The 18,612-nt window shown below is 37.4% G+C and overlaps 1 protein-coding gene across 1 annotated transcript in view; it reads left to right on the top strand.

The window, feature by feature from the left end:
* The window catches only part of LOC138972052 (uncharacterized), a 542,426-nt gene that overhangs the window by 170,014 nt on the left and 353,800 nt on the right, over positions 1-18,612 (top strand). The window contains exons 7-8 of the mRNA XM_070344892.1: positions 10,314-10,418; positions 12,235-12,468. Coding sequence (XP_070200993.1) covers positions 10,314-10,418; positions 12,235-12,468 — 339 coding nt within the window. The remainder of the gene's footprint in view (positions 1-10,313; positions 10,419-12,234; positions 12,469-18,612) is intronic.

Genomic DNA, 18,612 nt, shown 5'->3' with positions numbered 1-18,612 from the left:
AGATACAGATGATTGGAAAAAAAACTTGTCAAGGATTTCAGAATTTAATAGATCTGTTGGAAGTTTTTACGGGATGGGTCCTGTTACAATACAGACTGAATGTGCGCAAGATGAACTTTTGATTAAACATACACACACAAATGAATCTCTTGATTTTGTTATACGGCGAATGTCCAGTTTCCACCACCACGTCTGTGGTATGTTTTTATACTGTTTGATTGAATAGACTGACGTGCATTCTCTCGCAAATGTGCGCGCGTGTGTGTTTGTCTGTGCCTCAGACTTATTAATCAAAGATGATGTTGCACATTGCAGATCTATGCGACAGGAGCAAGTGGACAAGACAGCTACATTTGTCTGAGCGAAGATCCAACGGTAAGCTCTTTTAGCCGAAGACAGCGAGCCTGGCTGCATGCATGCAAGCTTCTATCATGTTCGTGTGAGTGCTGCAGGGCTATTTGACGACTTTTCATTATTCTTGATTTGGAGATCCATGCAGGGTATTAGAAAGTGCAGAATGATCTGGGGGGGGGGGTTACACGGGTTACGTAACCCCCCCCACCCCCCAAAAAAAGAGGTAATTTATTGGCTCAGGATGCACCAGATAGCTCTATTTTGCTTCTTTGGATAAAAAAAATTTCCGGGGGGGCATGCCCCCGGACCCCCCTAGAGGCTTAGGCGCCTTCGGCGCCGTCAACTTGTATCTTCGCAGTCATTTTGTAACCCCCCCCCTCCAAAGTGAATTGATCCGCCCTTGCGTTTGAACAAATACGATGTGTGTTTGCTCTGAAAAAAAGAAAAAACGCAACAAACAAACATTGTATTTGTTTAAAGTATCACAAATATTTATTACCTGTATCTGCATGTTTTGATAATGATGAAGGGTAAATTACTTTGACGTGTGCTTTTTTTTTTAACCACACTGATAACGAATGATAGAAACACAGACACACTTAGTAACATATCCACAAAAATTGTAACAATAAATGTAAGCTGAACAATGCCTGCAACACATTTCAGGCCTCAGAAGGAAGTAATTATGAGATTCAGACAGAGAGAGAAAGCCCAACACGAAACCAGTTGTGACATTTTTTATTTAATTATGTAATATTAAAAACACGACAACAACGTATTTCCTGTACTTAGTTTCGTGCAATTATGGATTGCAAAGTATGTCTAATTGAGTGGCATAAAGAGGCACAGTTGCATGAAAAACCAACTCGGATCTTGACTAGGATCAGGATTTTACATGGACACAACCTAGAATTTAACATCCTGGGGGGAGGGGGGTACTGCGCCTTTCACATCAAGATGTAAAGATCTATTTTAAATCATACTTATTAGAAGGGAACAAAATCAAACAAACTACAACAATCGTTCTGAGGGGAGAGAATTACCTCTTCCGAAGAAATTACCTCCCTTGCTTTTCTTGTCGTGACTTATATGTAGAGTAAAGTGAATAGAAAGTGAATCAGTCAGTAACAAAAAAAAACCACAACATTTCTTAAGATCAATGAGGAGTCTTGAAGCATTTGTCAATGTTAATCTTGTATGCATAACAAACAATATATTACGGACTGATAATTAAAGAAAATCGTCTCTTCTACAGGGTTGACCCCCCTAAAAAGGACACCCACAACCATGCAAATTACTTCTGCATCTGTTGAACCAATTATTTTATATATGGTATTCATTAACTTCAGTTTATGTTCTGCCTTTCCAGTAAGTGGCAATTTTGTAAATTGAATGGTCTGACTTTTGTGCAATTTTAATTTTTTTCTCCAAATTCGGGGGTCGACTAAACAGAACGAGTTTTGACATTGAGCGGTAGCCATTTTTACCTAATTTAAACCCTTCAGGCTTTTACCTTTTTGACTCACATGCGAAGCAAAAGTGAGTCTATGTACTCACCCGAGTCGTCCGTCCGTCCGTCCGTCCGTCCGTCCGGACGTCCGTCCGTCCGTCCGTCCGGAAAACTTTAACGTTGGATATTTCTTGGACACTATTCAGTCTATCAGTACCAAATTTGGCAAGATGGTGTATGATGACAAGGCCCCAAAAAACATACATAGCATCTTGACCTTGCTTCAAGGTCAAGGTCGCAGGGGCCATAAATGTTGCCTAAAAAACAGCTATTTTTCACATTTTTCCCATTTTCTCTGAAGTTTTTGAGATTCAATACCTCACCTATATATGATATATAGGGCAAAGTAAGCCCCATCTTTTGATACCAGTTTGGTTTACCTTGCTTCAAGGTCAAGGTCACAGGAGCTCTTCAAAGTTGGATTGTATACATATTTTGAAGTGACCTTGACCCTGAACTATGGAAGATAACTGTTTCAAACTTAAAAATTATGTGGGGCACATGTTATGCTTTCATCATGAGACACATTTGGTCACATATGATCAAGGTCAAGGTCACTTTGACCCTTATGAAATGTGACCAAAATAAGGTAGTTAACCACTAAAAGTAACCATATCTCATGGTAGAAAGAGCCAATAAGCACCATTGTACTTCCTATGTCTTGAATTAACAGCTTTGTGTTGCATGACCTTGGATGACCTTGACCTTGTTGTAGGAAAAATGTGTAAAGCAGTTCTTAGTGTATGATGTCATTGCTGTAAAGGTCAAGGTCAAGCATGTGAGTCGCATGGGCTTTGCCCTTCTTGTTGATTATTTTGAATGTCTGAGTATGTAAAAACATCCCCTTCAACCCCCAGACTATCGATGACCCGAAGAAAGCATGCAGTTACACCTAGGTTCAGGGCAATCCTCAGACACGAAAGCGTTGGTGTCATTGGTGATGCAAAAGTTAGATAATTTAACCTACAAATTTGCCACTTTGTGAACTGCACATGCATAAAATCAAGTTTAAGTATGCTGAATATGAAGTGATCCAGTCAATTGGTGTAGAAGTTATAACATTTCTGTCAGTTAACAGTATTTAAAATCTCTAAAGTAAAATCTGACATATTCGAAGTTTTGCATAAACACCCAGACAATTTTTACGATATTCTCCTAAGCTTCTCCACTTCTCAGCCCTGTCTTGGAAATGAATTCGAATAAGGCAGTCAAAATAACTTAGTTTGGAGCACCCATCAATCAGAATAAGCATTAACTTTTGACACAGGAAATATCTTCTACCGAAAGCTCTCCTGGTTTTATTCTACATTTTTCCTGCATAATGGTAACAAATTTAATGATAAATCTAAACAACGAAGTGACTGTGGTAAGATGAACAAAGTTAAAAAACAAAGGATTACTGTAAATGGTTTACGAATCGAAATCTAAACAAGTTTTAATGATAAGTAAAATGATAAGAAAAAAAAGATAAAAAAAAGCTAACGTCCTCACATTTGTCCAGAATTATTCCATGTTTAACATGGGAACAGAGGGATAATTGGTCTAAAGAATTTTTAAAAAGGAGGGTTAGGGTAACCCTAACCCTCTTTGGACTATCTGTATGCAATGCCCGCTATAGGTGAAAGACTTTTGTGGAAGCCATGGAAGAATGCATCGCTGTTGTGCTGGTTCAGCTTGAGGTCCTGTCCTAGCGAATATCCTGCACACACAAAAACACGACTTTTGAAGCCACTTATGTTGCATTCCGTGACATAGCTTTGTTAAAACCGTGTGCCTGATAATAATGACAGATTTTGTTGATATACATTTTTTTTAAGACACCCCATATAATAATGTTTGACAATCTCTTTCAACATAGTTTACGAATCACCAATGTGTATACAAACGAAAATAACCCACAAGTCAATAAATTACTTTCCAGAGAGAGAGAGAGAGAGAGAGAGAGAGAGAGAGAGAGAGAGAGAGAGAGAGAGAGAGAGAGAGAGAGAGAGAGAGAGAGAGAGAGAGATTAAAACTAGAAAATGTGTGCTATATAAAACAAGGATAATCACTGTTAAATCTTTGCTTGTACCTGCATGGTATTTACTGCGCTATATACACAACCTGTTTTATTTCATTTATTTTTTTTAATTTTTTAATTTTTTTTTTTGGGGGGGGGGGGGGATGTTTTGTGATGAGGGTTTTTTCAAAGCCTTTACTGCTTTAGTCATTGAATCCACCCGACTTCGATTTATTGTTCAGTGATGGGTAATTGTGTGACCAACTATGTAAGTTAGTGAATGTTCTGGCTTCATACAATGACATTGCATTAATTTTATAAGTGTATGTGTGTGTGTTTCAGGCAAAAGCTGATATTACAGTCCTAGTTGTATGCAGTACCTCTGCTTCTTCGTTCAGGAATCAAAGTATACAATCTAAACCGATTATTTTGTTCAATAATGTTCAGCTTACCATCCCGAAGAAGGCAGCAACGTGCCGAGATATTGATTATAGATATTAACGTACCTAACCTGGTTACTGGTGTGTTTTCTTTTTATTTCAATAATGTAAATGTGTGACAACTTGCAGGGTACTTGATGTTCAGAGCAATTTTTCTGGCAAAAGACCTTTTATGGATCAAACAAAACTTTTGTCGTGGTGCACAAGTCAATCAATTTGGTTGATAAATAATTTGTGCTGCTTTTTCCCTGGTTCCAAAACGTAGTATGTATTACCACATGTCCTTACCTGTTATTGGCATCACATGATTCTCTGCAAGCAGTCTTTTGTGGAAATACGTCATTTAACACTTGCACTTATAGTAGGGCTGATGGGGTCTATGTCGACCAAAGAGTGGGATTCTCTGTAGGTCGAGTTCCTGCAGGTGGATTCCCTGTATAACTAAGACTTTAAAATTGGCAATCTAGTATACAGGGAATCCCACAGGGTGCAGTTTTTCAATCAAACTTGCAAACCATACTCGAATTTCTAAGAAATATCAAAAAAAGATCGAAAAACATCAAATTCTAACGATGTCGCTAAGCATCACGTGACTTTCATTGATATTAGCAAAACGCTACAGGAACTACACCCTGTGGTATTCTCTGTATACAAGATTGCCAATTTTAAAGTCTTAGGTATACAGAGAATCCACCTACAGGAACTCGACCTACAGTGAATCCCATTCTTTTGGTCGACATAGACCCCATCAGCTATAGTAGGTGGCTGTGGAACGGTAGATATGCAACGACAACGAACAACAAAAGACAAAGTGTGGAGTACACTCATTTTTCTTAACATACGCTAAGTTTCTTTGAGAATGCTCCAAGTGAAAATCAGGGGTTCCTAGGCCTGATATCACAATTAAACAGCTTCTTCTCAGAATCAGGAGGGAAAAAAACGAGATGTCGTGACAAGAACAGACAGCAGCAGCAGCAACAACAACATTGCTAAATCGTCGCTTTAACAAAATTTCATGTTTAGTATCGCAGACAAAGCACGGCTACTGATCCGACCAAAGCCACACTTCATGCACGATGGGCACATTGTTATGGCCAGCTTGTTAACGTGAGCATTGTGTATGTTCTACATAGAATTGAATGTGTTTGTCGTTGTGTCTGTCATCTATCCTAGTCGTTTGATTTAGAATAAAGCAAACTTATTACAATGACGATTTTCTTCGGTTTTTGATGAAGGATTGGCATCAAGACTTTTCCTATTTTCCAACTCTGCCACCATACACTGGCCGTTCAGGTCTGCATGTCGACCACATGGTGTGTGATCAGATTTTTCGGACATGTTCACAATGCTCACATGACCACCAAATGGAAAATCAGTTGGTATTTGTTATGTTTTTGTGTAAGCACAATCTTCATACAAGTAAACAGAAACAGTTGTGTTGCAAACAGAGCCTTCATAAGAAAAAATGCTTCTAAGTCAAAATACATACCCCCTTTTTCGTATTGCGTAAAATATACCCATACATTCTGGACATCATATTTTTATTTTTTTCACAACAATGAAACCAAACTTTGGCATATGTTTTAGCAATGTATTCACAATAAAACCTATGAGTTTGAAGGCTGCATCTTGTTTTGTTTATTTTTGAGTATTTTTTTGCAAACCCATGCAAATGGCCAGTTTCTGGAGAGAGACTGGGGAGATAATGGCCAGTATAGAAAGAGTTAATAAGTAAACTAATGTCAGAAGTAGGTATTTACCTTGTTTGCTTTCGCGTTCTTGATAGGCCGCTGCAGCATTTGTATCACTTCCCTTGACATTCAAAACGCCAATGTATTTCTGAAAGAAAAATAAAGATATTGACCGAAACATCACACAAGTGGTATATCATGCTAGGTTTTGTTTACAGTGCCTGTTCTACGACCACATCTGATTGTAATTTAAATAAAGAAAAACTGTATCCATTTATTACTTCTCTATTTGTGTGTGTTTGTGTGTGTGCAGGGGCGGATCACATCATTTTTAAGGGGGAGTTTCCAAATTTTCGTTTAGTTGAAGACGCGAAGCGTTCAACCTCCTTGGGGGGGTCCGACAAATGTTGATAAAAACAAGGAAAATGGATCAATCTGAGCCAAGAAACATCCCCAAATACTCATTCCCAAAAAGTAAATATATTAAGAAGAAAAATTTGAATCACAACAAGGACAATTGATCGATCTGGCGCAACCTGAGCAAACTAATTAGCCAACTTCTTTCCAAAATCGTCACTTAGAATACAAAGGCCGGAAACCCCGGAACCCTCCGGATCCGCCCAGTGTGTGTGTGTGTGTGTGTGACCGATGACCTCTAAATTCTAATCGTTGCGTTTGCATGGTAATAAAGTTTTAATACTGGATATGCCCATGAAAAATTATCATTTCTTGTTCATGTCATTGTGTGTGTGTGGCCAGGACCGTGACTTCTGCTTGCCTCGACGTCTTCAGAAAAGACACAAAATGCCAGCAGGCGTATGTTCTAGGAGCACTCAGTATGCCGTCATCTGCAAACAAATAAATACAAATTATTCAATTGTGTAAATAAAGAACAATCATTTTAATATTACAAAAAAAAATTCATATAACTGTAGTCTTCACCAGAGACATCCACTACACTATCTTTAAATAAAACTGCCGTAAAAAATTGAAATACTATAAAACTTACCCCCACTCAGATCTATTTGGGATTATTCAAGTTTCAACCATGAAACGATGCCGGTTTGGACAGATCTGCTAATTTGCCGCTGAAACTGAAATCAAAGGCGATCTTCAGAACTATTTCTAATCTTGTATTTGTGATTAATATAAAATACTGATCTTCCCAATAGAAGCTGATGTGTATACACATGACCAGGACAAGGTATTTTGTTACAGGGCATTTACGCAGACGTCGCAGTTCAAAATATCGTTTTAGATCTGATTTTGTACAGCAGCCTGTGTGATTCAGAATCGTCTGCCCTTTTTCGGTTTAACATTTTATGGACGATTCCTATGAGACTGCTCAATCATAACTGATGACAAATTCAGAAACAGATGATGGTTTCAAGTAGGCTACAGTAATGATTCGTTAAAAATGTCAAGCCACTCGTCGATCATTCACACTCAAAGAACCCAAGCCAAATCTGCTCTGGTTCCGAGCAGCTTTTTCCAACTGAGACCCTAATTGTTACGCATCTGCCGCGAAAAGATAGACCACAAACAAGCGGCACTGTACCATGCTTTCGTTTATGTTGCTAAACAGATTAAATGTGCATTGTAAATGTGCTTACAGCAAAGAAATGCATCCTTACTTACCACAAAAATACTGGTACCACATTCATCGAACTTGTGTCTTCTTACCAAAACCTATCGATATGTTTGTTTACGATATATTGGTAATTACTAACCGTTAACTATTTTTCAAAAATCTGAAATGACTTTTAAGAATCAAAGAAAGATTCGCTAAAACAGTTGACTTCAGAAAATAAGCAATATTTTTCTGAACCATGAAATAAAAATCGAAAACTCCGTTTGATCTTTTATTTTGGTAGATTGATGACAACAGCCGGAACTGAAAGTACCAGAACCAAAAATTAAGGGCATTAATCAGGAAAACTAAGAAGATTGTCGTTCCTGGCGCGCACTTCACATGTCCGTCAAACAGTGTCCGAGTGAGAGAAAAAATTTTTTTTTTTCGCAGTTCGACAGTATATGAGGCCCTTCTTCATATCAAAGTGTAAAGGTTGCTGAACGATGTTTTTTCTTTTTGCTTGTTTAGTTACACTTTAAGGAAAGCGCTACTGCAGAAAACTGTGACATGTATCTTCCCGTCAGATAACTTGCTCGATAAGGCCTTCCATTAAAAGATATTTCAGAAATAGTGTGAGAGTGATGTTTGTCGGACGTTGAAGCCTCTCAGTGCGGAATCTTAAAGTCCGACTACTGTGACCAAAAACGAGGCAACAATGAAAATGAGTAAGTAACCCTGTTAATTACTACTTTTCACGTGAAAATGGTAACCCTAGGTTTTGGCACTAGTAAGCCGTCATACAAAAGCTACCAAATTTCACACAATTGTAATTGTTGATAATCAGCCGACATCACCAATTTCAGAGGCACAGCATGACATTTTTGACTCACATGCGAAGCAAAAGTGAGTCTATGTACTCACCCGAGTCGTCCGTCCGTCCGTCCCCCCCGTCCGGCCGTCCGGAAAACTTTAACGTTGGATATTTCTTGGACACTATTCAGTCTATCGGTACCAAATTTGGCAAGATGGTGTATGATGACAAGGCCCCAAAAAACATACATAGCATCTTGACCTTGCTTCAAGGTCAAGGTCGCAGGGGCCATAAATGTTGTCTAAAAAACAGCTATTTTTCCCATTTTTCCCATTTTCTCTGAAGTTTTTGAGATTGAATACCTCACCTATATGATATATAGGGCAAAGTAATCCCCATCTTTTGATAACAACTGTGTGAATGGTGCTATACTGAATGAAAGAGTGTGACATGAAGTTCTTGTACATCATTGTAAAGAGTGTGAATGACGTTTTAGTTTAGATGTCAAGCGCTTAGAGCAAGCCTTTTTAACGAAAGTTTTTGATTTAGCGCTATATAAATGTTCTTCTTCTTATTATTATTATTATTATACCAGTTTGGTTTACCTTGCTTCAAGGTCAAGGTCACAGGAGCTCTTCAAAGTTGGATTGTATACATATTTTGAAGTGACCTTGACCCTGAACTATGGAAGATAACTGTTTCAAACTTAAAAAGTATGTGGGGAACATGTTATGCTTTCATCATGAGACACGTTTGGTCACATATGATCAAGGTCAAGGTCACTTTGACCCTTATGAAATGTGACCAAAATAAGGTAGTGAACCACTAAAAGTGACCATATCTCATGGTAGAAAGAGCCAATAAGCACCATTGCACTTCCTATGTCTTGAATTAACAGCTTTGTGTTGCATGACCTTGGATGACCTTGACCTTGGGTCAAGGTCACATGTATTTTGGTAGGAAAAATGTGTAAAGCAGTTCTTAGTGTATGATGTCATTGCTAGGTTTAGTTATTTGACCTTGACCCTGAAGGTCAAGGTCATGTCAAGGTCAAGCATGTGAGTCGTATGGGCTTTGCCCTTCTTGTTTTGTTGGAAATGACTTTCACCACTGAAAATATATAGTTTAAGTTAAACCGGCCTTATATTGTCCGAAACAATTGTTCGAGCATTACGGACTCGACAGAGCAACTGATGGCTTATTCTTATTCGCTGCCTGATCTGCCGCAAGCTGTACCTCGCTCTGCCACTCACATGATAGATTCCTATACGGTAGTATTTTGTTTTTTAAAGGTAGAGTTGAGAGGAAAGATCGCTGTTTGAGAAACTGAAACGATCAATAAAACGTTCTCGCGTGTGTTACCGGAATTCGTGTGCAAGCATGCACATAACGACTTCCGGGCCTGGAGATGTTGGTAATGACCTATCAGAGAATAGATTTTCAAAGGTTAAAGATCACTCTTTCAAACATGGAACATTTGCATAATTATATGACAGTACCCTGTGCCAGGCTCTGTGTTTTTATTGTGTTTTTATTATGAATTTATTTTTGTGACTGTGGTATCGTCGAAAAACAGGAATTCTTGCTGAGTATGTTTGCATGCAACAAGTCCGACAAATTCAATGAAAAGTGGCTGCTGCTCTGCCTTGAAAACATTGATTTTTCACCAAGTTTCCAGATATTTTGCATTCACTAACTTTGAAAATCATCATTTTATGGCAAAAAAGAGGGTGACAGTGACAAAATTAACATCATACAGCTATTCTATTTCTAGGATGTTCAAAGTACTAAAACAAATCACGTCATGGATCGTTTTGGACCAAAGTTCTCTGCAACCTCTTACCTTAAAAGCCAGGTCAGACCTGCACTGGTTGTACGTGATCCTTCACAGGGTCAGCAGGGTCATTTAAACAATATCTGGTTTGTTGTTTACAGCGTGTCTTCCCGGACACTACTTTAAGACGTCAGAAAACGAATGTGTGCCATGCGGGTCGCCGTGCAGGTACATTTGTGATAACATCCATGGATGCAACACGATTTGTAAGTTGAACATTTCTTTGATTTCCTTTGGTTTTTATAACCATTATGGGTAAGTCAAACTAGCAGGTTGCTCTGATATAAACTGAGCAAAAGAATACACTTGGCCAAATTAAAGCATTAATTCCCATGGCATTTCAATGAAGCTTTCTATACCATTCAAGGCCGTCTATTTGGATCATCTTTCGGATAAAAGATTGCTTGTACATGGATCACGTGACCGCCTTTCAAATAAGGGTACCCTTAAAATCCACTGGACAAACCGGAAGGGTCCAATAAAAGAAATCGACGAACAATCACACAAGGCAAAACTTTGCAATTCTTACGAGAGAAACGAATGTCAATTCAATTATCTACCCAGAACATGTTGTTTTGTTGAGCTAGCTGACGTATTTCATGTGTTATGGTATTCCTATTAATGCAGGTGTCGATCGCATGAGCGGTCAAAAACTGGAGCTTTTGCATTAATTTTCAGGGTATCATGACAAAATGCGCTGTATTTTAGCAATGACTTGGTGGATTGCTCTTAAACTTTCTGAATGTCAAGGTCACAGTTGGGTATATTTCGGGTTAGTAAGCAGGTAATTCATTTCTCATAATGTTCATAGATTTTAAACAGGAGATTATTCATTTTTACATTCAGTCAAGTTTTGACTAGAGGGGGGAATCGAGACGAGAGTGTGGTGTATGTGTGTGTGTGTGTATGTGTGTGTGTGTGTGTGTGTGTGTGTGTGTGTGTGTGTGTGTGTGTGTGTGTAGCGATTTAGAGAAAACTACTAGACCGATCTTCATGAAATTGTACATGGGAGTTTCTGGGTATGATATCCCCAGACGTGTTTTTTCCATTTTTTTGATAAATGTCTTTGATAACGTCATATCCGGCTTTTCGTGAAAGTTGAGGCGGCACTGTCACGCTCTCATTTTTAAACCAAATTGGTTGACATTTTGGTCAAGTAATCTTCGACAACGCCCGGACTTTGGTATTGCATTTCAGCTTGGAGGCTTACAAATTATTTAAATGAGTTTGCTCATAAAAGTTGTCATTAAAATCGATTTTTCACAAACAGATTTAAAATTGATTGCATCGTGTTTTTCATCACATTCTGAATCTAGAAATATATACATATGTCATGTTTACTCTTAAAATGTGATCACAATTAACAAAATTAGATTAATTAATCTTACGATTAAAATTTAAGAAATCGATCCAAATATGATTTCATCTTATTCTTTATCGTTTTCTGATTCCAAAAACATATAGATATGATAGGTTGTATTCAAAACAAGCTCAGAAAGTTAACACGAATACAGAAAAGCGCGCTTTCCTGCTTAGCACAATACGCTATCGCGCTATTCTGACGTGTGCATATATCACTGCGTTTTGCACGTGGGAGGTGAGCAATTTCCTTCTCGCGTGGGATTGACGAAGCTGTTCTGTCTTGGTGACAAAAATACAGTGCGTTCAGTTTCATTCCGTGAGTTCGACAGGTTGACTAAATGTAGTAATTTCGCCTTTCGTGACTTGTTGATTTATATTACGAGAACGAGGGTAATTCGTATGAGCAGTTAGTTTTCTTATCTTGAAGCATATGGTGCGATCGTATATGTCTAAGTGTGAATGTGTGTGTGTGTGTGTGTGTGTGTGTGTGTGTATGTGTGTGTGTGTGTGTTTGTGTATGTGTTTGTGTGTGTGTGTGTTTGTGTATGTGTTTGTGTGTGTGTGTGAGTGTTTGTGTGTGTGTGTGCGTGTGTGTGTGCGTGTGTGTATGTGTGGGTCTGCCTGTCTCAATTGCTTACGCAATTGCTGTCTGTATTACAGTGAATTACAACGTGGTGGCAAAGTTCACTGGGGTTGAGATGAGCCCACTGGATGTGGGTACGGCAGACAGCACGACCGATCTACGGGTGAGATCGGCTCTGTCCACAAATGCCGCGGAATGTGCTGCCACCGGGACACAAACGGACCAAGCTTACTATAGATTCTGGAGAGTTGCCAAATCAGACATTTTTCATGTCTTCCACTTTTATGTCACACCCACTCTAAACTATAACAGTAAGTTTCTTGTTAATCTTGGAAACACCAGTGTGTTGTGTTTTCTTTTTCTTATATACTTTTCCCACTTAGAATTATCCCTTTAAAGTTACTGGACCTGTCAACTCTAGGTGCACGGAGCCCCTAGGGCTTTCAGTCATGCCTCGGGTAGCTATCCGTTTGAAACAACAGCAAAAACCAAGTTTGATTGAATTTCACGCACAGAGTTAAACACTGCACATTTTTTACGAAGTAATTTTGGACTGCCACCGGGTAGGTCTTAGTTGACCTCGGCCAGGCTCACATTAAGTCCCGCACGTGAACTAATTACGTCAAAGGCCTACATGGAAGTCTATAGTCTCGGCAAGAGAGAGAATTATTTCTGTTTTGAGTACTTTACATCGAGACATTGTGTGTGATGACGTAAGGATATTGTAAAAGATGGTATGGGGGTACATTTTGGCATACCGCACACAGTCTTTAGCTTTAGAACGTGTTCACGGGAAATGGTAATTACTATTTGGCGGGAGATGCGAATTGACAAACCGCATGAAATTTCGTTTGGCTGGCAACACTAAAGATATGTGCAGCTTTCTAAATAAAGATTTCACTAGCTGTTAATGCATTTTCAATTGCGTACTGCAAGTTATGCCGACGTCAAATGTTTGTTGAGAGGCGTCACCATCATAAAGCGCTTAATCGTCCGATTCATTTGTTGCTGGCTGTGTAAAGGCGTGTTAAGGCTGGAGAACACTTTGGAGGCCCAATTTCAAAGTGATTAGGTAGTTTTAAAAGTTACTTTTTCTGTTAGTTCAATGTTTGCTTTATCAGGAAAATACAAAATATAAAGGGCTTAACGCGCAAAATTTTAAGATAACGACTGAAGTTTAAGCATAGGTATCAGATTTTTTCACGCAAACACTACTGAATAAGTTGCAATATTGTATTCTGAAAATGTAAACAAAATAACAATCAGATGATCACAAACTGAAGAAGAGAAATAGGGAAGCAAAATAGAACATTAAACGTAGTGATTTTACTTGTGAATTCGGAAAAAAATCCTTTTGTATCCATTTTGAAGCTCAATTTGAAGCATGGAACACCAACAAACATTGATTAAAAGTGTTAAAGTGATTACAGTGTTCAGAAATAGTGTTAGATACCAAGTTGAGTTATCCCTCTTTACCAATTTAAAAAAAAATACACCTCTTAACGCGCAAAATTTTGAACTGTGATGCTTTTACTACCCCCACCCCCTTCCCATTTGTCAGAAAAGAGTGCATATTATCTTCCAAATAGAAAAGCAGGGTAGTCAGATGATCAAAAACTTAAGAAGAGAAAGAGGGAAGCAAAATAGAACATCCAACATAATGATTTAACTTGTGAATTATGAGAAAACTATTTTTTTTACCCATTTGTGAAGCTTAATTTGAAACTTGGAACACAGACAAACATATATTAAAAGTGTTAAAGTGATTACAGTGTTCAGAAAAAGTGTTAGATACCAAGTTGAGTTATCCCTCTTTACCACTGTTAAAAGAAATACACCTCTTGTCGCGCAAAATCTTGAATTGTGATACTTTTATTTCCCCCACCCCCTACCCATTTTTTCAGAAAAGAGTGCATAATTATTATCTACCAAATAGAAAAGCAGGGTAGTCAGATGATCAAAAACTTCAGAACAGAAATAGGGAAGCAAAATAGAACATCCAACAGAGTGATTTAACTGGTGAATTCTAAAAAAACCCACTTTTTTACTCATTTTATTAGCTTAATTTAAAGCTTGGAACTGAAGACAGAAAATTTTTTTTAAAAGTGCTAAAGTGGTTACGGTGTTCAGAAATAGTGTTTGATACCAAGTTGAGTTATCCCTCTTCATCACAGTTAAAAAAAACACACCTCTTGTCGCGCAAAATCTTGAACTGTGATGCTTTTACTACCCCCACCCCCTACCCATTTTTCAGAAAAGAATGCATATTATCTTTCAAATAGAAAAGCAGGGTAGTCAGATGATCAAAAACTTAAGAAGAGAAAGAGGGAAGCAAAATAGAACATCCAACATAATGATTTAACTTGTGAATTATTAAAAAAAACATTTTTTTTACCCATTTTTGAAGCTTAATTTGAAACTTGGAACACAGACAAACATAAATCAAAAGTGTTAAAGTGATTACAGTGTTCAGAAATAGTGTTAGATACCAAGTTGAGTTATCCCTCTTTACCAATTTAAAAAAAATACACCTCTTAACATGCAACATTTTGAACTGTGATGCTTTTACTACCCCCACCCCCTTCGCATTTGTCAGAAAAGAGTGCATATTATCTTCCAAAAAGAAAAGCAGGGTAGTCAGATGATCAAAAACTTAAGAAGAGAAAGAGGGAAGCAAAATAAAACATCCAACATAATGATTTAACTTGTGAATTATGAGAAAACTATTTGTTTTTACCCATTTTTGAAGCTTAATTTAAAACTTGGAACACAAACAAACATAAATTAAAAGTGTTAAAGTGATTACAGTGTTCAGAAATAGTGTTAGATACCAAGTTGAGTTATCCCTCTTTACCACTGTTAAAAGAAATACACCTCTTGTCGGCCAAAATCTTGAACTGTGATACTTTTACTTCCCCCACCCCCTACCCATTTTTTCAGAAAAGAGTGCATATTATCTACCTAATAGAAAAGCAGGGTAGTCAGATGATCAAAAACTGAAGAACAGAAATAGGGAAGCAAAATAGAACATCCAACATAGTGATTTAACTGGTGAATTCTGAAAAAAAACCACTTTTTTACTCATTTTATTAGCTGAATTTTAAAGCTTGGAAGACAGAGAGAAAAAAAATGAAAGTGCTAAAGTGGTTACAGTGTTCAGAAATAGTGTTTGGTACCAAGTTGAGTTATCCCTCTTCATCACAGTTAAAAGAAACACACCTCTTGTCGCGCAAAATCTTGAACTGTGATGCTTTTACTACCCCCACCCCCTACCCATTTTTCAGAAAAGAGTGCATATTATCTTTCAAATACAAAAGCAGGGTAGTCAGATTACCAAAAACTTAAAGAAGAGAAAGAGGGAAGCAAAATAGAGCATCCAACATAATGATTTAACTTGTGAATTATTAAAAAAACATTTTTTTAACCCATTTTTGAAGCTTAATTTGAAACTTGGAACACAGACAAACATAAATTAAAAGTGTTAAAGTGATTACAGTGTTCAGAAATAGTGTTAGATACCAAGTTGAGTTATCCCACTTTACCAATTTAAAAAAAAAACCACCTCTTAACGCGCAAAATTTTGAACTGTGTTGCTTTTACTACCCCCACCCCCTTACCATTTTTCAGAAAAGAGTGCATATTATCTTTCAAATAGAAAAGCAGGGTAGTCAGATGATCAAAAACTTCAGAAGAGAAAGAGGGAAGCAAAATTGAACATCCAACATAATGATTTAACTTGTGAATTATGAGAAAACTATTTTTTTTACCCATTTTTGAAGCTTAATTTAAAACTTGGAACACAAACAAACATAAATTAAAAGTGTTAAAGTGATTACAGTGTTCAGAAATAGTGTTAGATACCAAGTTGAGTTATCCCTCTTTACCACTGTTAAAAGAAATACACCTCTTGTCGGCCAAAATCTTGAACTGTGATACTTTTATTTCCCCCACCCCCTACCCATTTTTTCAGAAAAGAGTGCATATTATCTACCAAATAGAAAAGCAGGGTAGTCAGATGATCAAAAACTTCAGAACAGAAATAGGGAAGCAAAATAGAACATCCAACATAGTGATTTAACTGGTGAATTCTGAAAAAACCCCACTTTTTTACTCATTTTATTAGCTAAATTTTAAAGCTTGGAAGACAGAGAGAAAAAAAATGAAAGTGCTAAAGTGGTTACAGTGTTCAGAAATGGTGTTTGGTACCAAGTTGAGTTATCCCTCTTCATCACAGTTAAAAGAAACACACCTCTTGTCGCGCAAAATCTTGAACTGTGATGCTTTTACTACCCCCACCCCCTACCCATTTTTCAGAAAAGAGTGCATATTATCTTCCAAATAGAAAAGCAAGGTAGTCAGATGATCAAAAACTTCAGAACAGAAATAGGGAAGCAAAAAATAACATCCAACAGAGTGATTTAACTGGTGAATTCAGAAAAAAAACCAATTTTTTACTCATTTTATATGCTGAATTTAAAGCTTGGAAGACAGAAAAAAAATCAAAAGTGCTTCAGTAGTTACAGTGTTCAGAAATAGTGTTAGATACCAAGTTGAGTTATTCCTCTTCATCACAGTTGAAAGAAACACACCTCTTGTCGCGCAAAATCTTGAACTGTGATGCTTTTACTACCCCCACCCCCTACCCATTTTTCAGAAAAGAGTGCATATTATCTTCCAAATAGAAAAGCAAGGTAGTCAGATGATCAAAAACTTCAGAACAGAAAGAGGGAAGCAAAAAACAACATCCAACAGAGTGATTTAACTGGTGAATTCAGAAAACACACACTGTTTTACTCATTTTATAAGCTGAATTTAAAGCTTGGAAGACAGAACAAATAAATTAAAAGTGCTAAAGTGGTTACAGTGTTCAGAACTAGTGTTAGATACCAAGTTGAGTTATCCCTCTTCATCAAAGTTAAAAGAAACACACCTCTTGTCGCACAAAATTTTATACTGTGATGCTTTTACTACCCCCACCCCCTTCCCATTTTTCAGAAAAGAGTGCATATTATCTTCCAAATAGAAAAGCAAGGTAATCAGATGATCAAAAACTTAAGAAGATAAATAGGGAAGCAAAATAGAATATCCAAAATAGTGATTTAACTGTAGATTTCAGAAGAAAAAAACCCTTTTTTTAATCATTTTTAAAGCTGAATTAGAAGTTTGGAAGACAGAAAAAAAAAGAAAAAAAGTGCTAAAGTGGTTACAGTGTTCAGAAATAGTGTTAGATACCAAGTTGAGTTTTTGCTCTTTATAAAAGAAACACACCTCTTGTCGCGCAAAATCTTGAACTGTGATCCTTTTACTACCCCCGCCCTCTACCCATTTGAACAGAAAAGAGTGCATAATTTGTATTCTCTTCCAATTAGAAAAATAAGTAAAAGCAACTGGACATTTTTAAAATACATCTTTTCTGTCAGTCCAAGGATTGCTTAGTCCATTAAAAACAAACAGACTAGGATTTAACGCACCCATTTTAAGAAAAAGTTAACATGATAATTGATATAATTATCAGACTTTTTTTATGCAATTACTACTGAAGATTCCAGACCAGGTAAAACAATCATTTTATATCCTTTGTCACATTTTTTTTTTTTTTATAAATCTATCTATAGCGAGTCTTGTCTCTTTGTGTCATTTAGTTATTTTCAAGAATTCTATCCTGGCAACAACAACAACAAAAACACCTACCTACCTACCCTATTTTTTTTAGCCATGTTAATAGAAACAGACAATTTATTTGTTTTGGCCTAAAGATCTTGAAACATTTGTTTTAATAGAGAAATAACAAGTACAGCCATTAGCTGTGTCACTCGAATTTCTTTGTCAGGCTGAAACTTAGCTGTTGCGTTGGTGTCTGCTGTGTGTATCTGGGTCCAAAGCAACTTTCACATTCTCATCTACACACTCACGTTACACAAGTATATATGTATGTAATTCCACCCACAGAGGGGGTCTCGCACTCGGGCGAATCACACCACAAAATACAAAGTATAACGTACACAGATTTTACTATTGAACCAAAAAGCAAATTAAATCATGAATAAATCAATCAAGCAAAACTTCCACACAATGACACACTCACTCTCGGTTCACACTGCGCTCTGGACGTGCACACTTGGCAGCACGTATACCGTTCCGGCACCGTTTGTCTTCCTGCAAGTCCAGCATAGGCACACGATTGTCCAAGAATCACAATAATCCTCGTGAATGTCACAGCAGGCATAGTAGAAAAGTCCAAAAGGGTGCGTTGATGGTGGTAATCCGGTGTACACACACACACACACACACACACACACACTCCGGTTTGGTAAGTTACCTGATAAATAATGTAGCCTGTGGATTTAACGGGGAGACTGGTCAGACAGGAAGAGCATTTCACATTTCCGATGTTCAGCGATAAACTTGTTTTCTTCGAGAGTTCGATCTTCGTGCGATTCTGGCGCGTTGTCACC

The sequence above is a fragment of the Littorina saxatilis genome, linkage group LG7 (assembly GCF_037325665.1).
Source record: "Littorina saxatilis isolate snail1 linkage group LG7, US_GU_Lsax_2.0, whole genome shotgun sequence".
In the NCBI taxonomy this organism is placed as follows: domain Eukaryota; kingdom Metazoa; phylum Mollusca; class Gastropoda; order Littorinimorpha; family Littorinidae; genus Littorina; species Littorina saxatilis.
The sequence above is the reverse complement of the archived record's forward strand: the minus strand, read 5'-3'. Positions and strand labels throughout refer to the sequence as shown.